We start from the raw sequence: 6047 nt of genomic DNA, 5'->3' as shown, positions 1-6047 counted from the left end.
CAGTGGATCCTCCACTAGATTTTCTCTCTGCTTTTGTGTGGAAGACAGCTCCCTGGAGGGCCAGGAGACTAAATACTGAGGCTCAAGGGCTCTCTCTAGTGGAGTAAATCAATACTGTTGAACATCAGTCTCATACACAACAAATTAAAAAAAATAGGCTTAAGGCAAACTAAACATCTTCACAACCTTGGTCAATGTCACCAAAAGGTGCAGCAAAACATTAAATCACAAGCAATTTAGGGAAATAAAGTCATCAATTTGTGCAACCAAAGGGAACACTCATTTAGAGAAGACAATCAAAATCAGAGAGTAAATATAAATACATACAGGTTAAGAGAGTTATCCAGCAGCAGATTACCCTCAGAAAGATTACAATGAATTAAGAAGGGTATAATTTGAGCAGAAGTAGAAATATCCTGAAATATCCTGAAATATCAGTCAAGAATTTGGGTTAAGCTTCAAGGGGAACTGAATATTACAACATGCTGTCATATACCAATATACCATAATATGTACCATTACCCCACAACTATTTCATTACATTCTTTTGACTGTTTGACTCTCTGACTGGCAGGCTACAGTATGTGTGCTTTTAACACTGCAGTCAGCAACCCTGCGGCCCCACAGGGGACTGTCCTCGCCTCCCTCCCTCTTCACCCGCCACACCACAAACTTCATCATCATCTCCAGAAGTTCTCGGATGACTCAGCAATAGTTTGATGTATAATTGAGGGTGCTGAGGATGAATACAGGACTGCTGTGGACAACCTTGTCGCATGATGTGAGCCGAACCATCTACAGCTCAATGTGACAAGGACCAAGGAACTGGTTGTGGACATGAGGAGGACCAAGTTGCCGCTGACCCCTGTTCCAATCCAGAGGGTCAGAGTGGACATTGTGGAGGATTATAAGTGTCTGGGGGTCGACATAGATAAATAACTGGACTGGCTAAAGCACACTGACGCCCTCTACGAGTATGGATGTTCAGGATGTTTTATGAGTCTGTGGTGGCCAGAGCTATCCTCCGTGCTGTTGTGTGCTGGGGCAGCAGGCTGAGGGTCGACTGAACAGACTGATCTGCAAGGACAGTGACGTTATGGGGGAGGAGCTGGTGGTGGTGGTGTCAGTGAGTGTTCAGCCACAGGAGTACATTCAGTACTAGACTGAAGGAGACTCTGGAGGCTTTGTTTCTCTGTAATGTGCAATAATTAAGACAAACAATGTACGATAACCCATATTTCAACTGTAGCATTATTTATTTCCCTGTATATATGAATATGTTCTAGTAGAATGTACATTTCTTTACATTTTCTTCTATTTTTATTTGTATTGTTCTTGCTTATTTATAGTTTACATTTTTTGTGTATTTCCGTAGCAGCTGTAATGCAAAGCAGTTTCTCCCTTGGGGATCGATCTAGTATTTCTGATTCTAATTCAGAGTTTCCTTCAAGTGTATGAGTCAATTCATGACTCTGATAAAAAGTTTCTGATAAAAGTTTATACTTTATTAATTCTCTCCCACAGTTAGCCGAAAGGAACCAATTTCCAAACCAGTACAGACATCTGGAATCATTCTGGTGTCAGACTGCAGATAAATAATCACATTATTTTAATTGTATTGCACCCATGACTGCTCATGAGATTATGACGTGTGCCACTGATATCACATGAGTAAATAAGCAGTTTCTCTTCTATTTCTTTTAGCAGATTTTAGTATGATAATCGTAACTTGCGCCTCTGAAATATGGAAGTTGAAGACTACGTAAAAAAAGACTTCACTGCAGAGGAAGATCTCTACTGGAATCAAATACAACCCCGGTGAAACAATTTGAACAGTGCATCCAACTGAGGTCAGGCTATGTATTTTAGGGTCACATTTTCTTACTGCTTGTATTGTTTCAACTAACTGCCAATCAGCACATATTCATATTGTCCAACCTTCTCATTGTTTGATCAAATGTAAGGGTAGTGTTTCCTCCATATACATATAGGGGGGTATGAAAATGAGGAAATCACCCTGTCAGTGGTTGTCAGCTTCTAATAATTTGATGAACTTGAAAATTACACCACCACACATCACAGCAAAGAGACAAACCAATCTGGGATTTTGACTTTTAAAACAGCAAATCCAAAACAAATTCCAAAACAAACGCTGAGTCGCTGTCTTCAGTATCCTGACAGTGTGGATACTGTTGGGTACCGTTTGCGGTGGGTCATACACTTGTCCCTCTCGATGAACAGCGAGTGAGTTTTACAGTTTATGTCCTTCTCAAGAGTGATGCGGGACTCCTCCAGGTGCGACAGGGAGCCTCTGGCCTCGCTCAGCTGCTGGTGCAGAGACGCCAGCGTGGCATCAAGCTGCCTCACCTCCCCTTCCAAACTACAGACACAGGACACAAGTGAAGATAGAGGGAAAGAAGGGAGATGATAGAATGAGATGAGACAGGCTGTACCTGAGCTGGGGTTGGTCTCTGCAGAGCTCCATGTTGGGTCTGAGGGAGCGCAGGTAAAGTCTGGACTGAGCGACTCTCAGTGGAGCCTCTTTGTTGTGGATGGCCTGCTGGAGAGCTACAATGTTCCTCTCCTGAGCCGCAATCTGCTCCAAGATCTGCACACACCATCAATAAACATACAAGAAAAAATCAGTTAGCTCCTCTGTCTGCAGTGGTGGAATGTCATGTCATGTCATTGACCGTAACCGCTTATCCCTTTCCATGGGGTCACGGGGTGTTGCTGCTGGAGCCAATCCCAGCTTTGTCTCAGGGCGAGGGCAGGGTACTCCCGGGATAAGTCGCCAGCTCATCGCAGGGCCCTCACTGATGAGCAATGTGGGGTTCAGTATCGTGCGCAAGGACACTTCGACATGCAGCTCAGCCTTGCCCGGAGCCGGGATTTGAACTAGCGACCTTTCGATCACTGCTCTACCCACTGAGCTACAGCCGCCCCAGTGGTGGAATGTAACGAAGTAAAATAATTTAAATACTGTGCTTAGATTTACATTTCGCACTTGAGTACATTGTTTTCATGCTACTTTATACTTTTACTTCACAACTTCTGTCAGAGGAAAATATTTTGTACTTTTTACAAAATACACATTTATCTGACAGCTTAAGGCATTGACACCTTGCAAACTAAGATTTCTATATAAAATAACATTCAAGAGCTTATAAAACATGATGTTCGTACATATCAATATATACAAGTAAAGCCAACGTGATTTGTTGATTGACAAGCTATTTTGATGGTGGCTTGAGTCATGTTTCAGGTACAAACATTTCATGGTATGGCCTTTTCCTTATAATAACCATAAAAACATTTTTTTTATTGACAACTTTTGGTTGCAGTGAAACAAGCATTGTGAAAAAATGCCTGTTTCTATCTGAATTTCCTGAATCTATAAGGAAAATAAAGGAAACGTAGAGAATGTTTCATAACCATTTCATAACTACAATTCCTTGTAGTATGTTGACAGAAATTATCCAAAAACCCCCTCCACCACTGTCTGTCTGTCTGTCTGTCTGTCTGTCTGTCTGTCTGTCTGTCTGTCTGTCCACCTGGGGGAGCTTGATCTCCAGCAGGGTCTTGGCCTCTATCAGCTGCACACAGCGCTGGCTGAAGGCTTGGTCCACTCTGGAGCACTGGACTCTCAGATCCTCCGTGGTGTCGTGCAGCACTCGCTCCACCAGCAGTCTGACACACACACACACACACACACACACACACACACACACACACACACACACACACACACACACACACAGCTTCACTATGTCTAACTGAAAACTTTAAATAACACGTCACACTGTCATGTTCAGCTGCCACCACCCCGCGGCAGATTAAACAGACTGACCTGAGACTGTTGGTGGCCTGTTCCTCCTGCATCGCCTTGGTCAGGTTGTCTTGTGTAAACTGTGTCCAAGATGTGCAGTTACACACCCTGCAGCAGACCAGAGGACAGGTTGTCTCAAAATCATGCGAGCTGTTTCGTAGTTTCCAGTGCTAGAGTTTACTCACTGGTCCTGCAAGGTGGCGGAGCTGGGGTGGTGCTGTGTATCTGGGCTCATGTTACTGTATCTTCCACTGTGGTCATCTAAGTTGTAGGCCTGGTACTTATCGGACCAGTCCAACTCCAACGTCTGCTTGGCCTCTCTGTTCATCCTGACACACACACAAAGACACACACACAAAGTAGGAGCCTCAAACCGAAGGAGGATATTATAGGAGAGTTTAACTTGTTTTGACACTCACTTGATCTGACAGACAACCTGAGCTGTAGTCCTCTTCAGAAGAGCCTGGACGCTCCGGATCAAGTCCACCTCCTGCAAAACACACAGCCACACTCCATGTTGATGTGTATGACATTACCTAACGAATATAGCAAACTACTCTCAGCCTATTAAATTGAAAGCAAGGTTGTTAAAATAATACTGTATTTGTCCTATTAATAATTAATTAATCTAACTATCATTTTATTTAAACATTTCACATTACATATATTTAAATGGTCCTCATTGACGTCCTCATACACAGCTCCACTTGGTCCATACAGTCTACTTATAGGACAAGTCCCCCCCTCAAGAAATTAAGTGGCCCATCTGTTCCCTCTATACAAAGTGTCTGTGTGCGCCCCTGCTCCTAGACTACATCATGCTGTGTTGTATAACTTAACTGCTCACCTGTAACAGCTCCTCTTCCACAGAGTCCCGGACCAGGTCTGGCCCCAGTCTTCTGGCCCTGCAGGTCAGGTTGTCGGTGGCGATGGCGTACGGAGCCTCGGAGGCGTCCAGCGCCTTCTCCAGCCTCTTCTTTAGCGCCAGCAGGGCCTCGGTGTCGGCCCGCAGCTGGTCGATGTGCCGCTGCAGCTCAGACTTCCAGTGGTGGATCTCCTGCAGTCTCTCTCCCAGGAGACGTGTTCCGTCGGCCTGGTTCTTCAGCGTGTCCGCCTCGGTATCCTGGTAGAGAACCTTGGACTCTCGCTGGACGCTCCTGGCCGTTTGGCCGTCGGTACCGGCCCGCTGGAGGATACTGTGGTAGTTGTAGAACCACTCGGACGGGCGGTATTTAGCGGAGCGGTACCCGGCGGTGGCCGAGCCCGAGGACGGCTGCGGGAGCTCCGGCCTCACTGGGGGCTCTTTGTCCGGCCCCCGCAGAGCCACAGCCCTGCTGTCATAGTGCGGCCTTGACACTAAAACCTCGGAGCTCATTTTCTTACACTTGAACAACAGGTGCAAGAACAATGAGGTGTTAAAAGCGGATTTTGAACCAAATTAAAAGCAGCACGAGTGACGCGCAGCTCCCAATGTCCTGCATCAGAGCTGTGTTTGTTTGGTGTTGCCTGGTTACACCTGCTGACAGGAGGCTCGGGTGACTGCCGAGCAAATGAACTGATGTCAATTAACTCAATGCCATTATGCTACACAAGAGAATACGTTAAAGACATAGGCCTGTAGTGATAATGATTTACACTGTCAGTCAAAAAGTATTTGTGTGAAATGATAAATGGAAGTTACATGCATGCATGCAGACCAGGGGATCAAACCAGCAACCTTTGTAGCTGGCCCTATCCCTGAGCCACAGACACCCACAAGTTCTGTATAGCAACAATCATGGCCCCAAAAGATGTTATTGTTTTGTAATGTACTGTTTGCTTTCTGATACTGTGACCTCACTACCACCTATATCCTCGCACCCACACTGCACTGCAAAGCATCATGGGCACTGAAACCAAATATCAGTAGAATGACTGTGTAACCAGAGGGGGCAGGATCAAAAGACAAAACTTTCTGTTGCACTTTGGAGAGCAGAACGGAAGCCGTACATCTGATCTAACACGTGTTGACCAAGCATGCAGATCTCTATTGAGCTCACAGTTTGAGGTCTGAACGTGGAATGAATTTCATAAATATGAATTTAGAATACGATAATATGCAAGACAGATGGGTGCAAAGGCATACATTCGGAAATGTATGTGCATATAGAATTTATACCGAAATGGAAAGTTCCTCCATGATACTACTGTTTTATCTGGTCCATCTCTCCATCATGTT

General features: G+C 45.0%; 1 protein-coding gene across 1 annotated transcript; it reads right to left on the bottom strand.

The window, feature by feature from the left end:
- Nucleotides 1-1586: 1586 nt before the first annotated feature.
- Nucleotides 1587-5340, bottom strand: tekt4 (tektin 4). Its single transcript, XM_037109064.1, has 7 exons — nucleotides 4677-5340; nucleotides 4249-4319; nucleotides 4015-4158; nucleotides 3851-3937; nucleotides 3555-3690; nucleotides 2454-2608; nucleotides 1587-2380 (listed from the first exon to the last, which is right to left on the bottom strand). Exons 1-7 carry the CDS (start codon nucleotides 5202-5204, stop codon nucleotides 2167-2169), a joined length of 1335 nt encoding a protein of 444 aa, XP_036964959.1. The 5' UTR covers nucleotides 5205-5340; the 3' UTR covers nucleotides 1587-2166.
- Between the last annotated feature and the right edge of the window lie 707 nt (nucleotides 5341-6047).

Source organism: Acanthopagrus latus, chromosome 1 (assembly GCF_904848185.1).
Source record: "Acanthopagrus latus isolate v.2019 chromosome 1, fAcaLat1.1, whole genome shotgun sequence".
In the NCBI taxonomy this organism is placed as follows: Eukaryota; Metazoa; Chordata; class Actinopteri; order Spariformes; family Sparidae; genus Acanthopagrus; species Acanthopagrus latus.
This window is presented reverse-complemented; position numbering and strand designations above follow the sequence as displayed.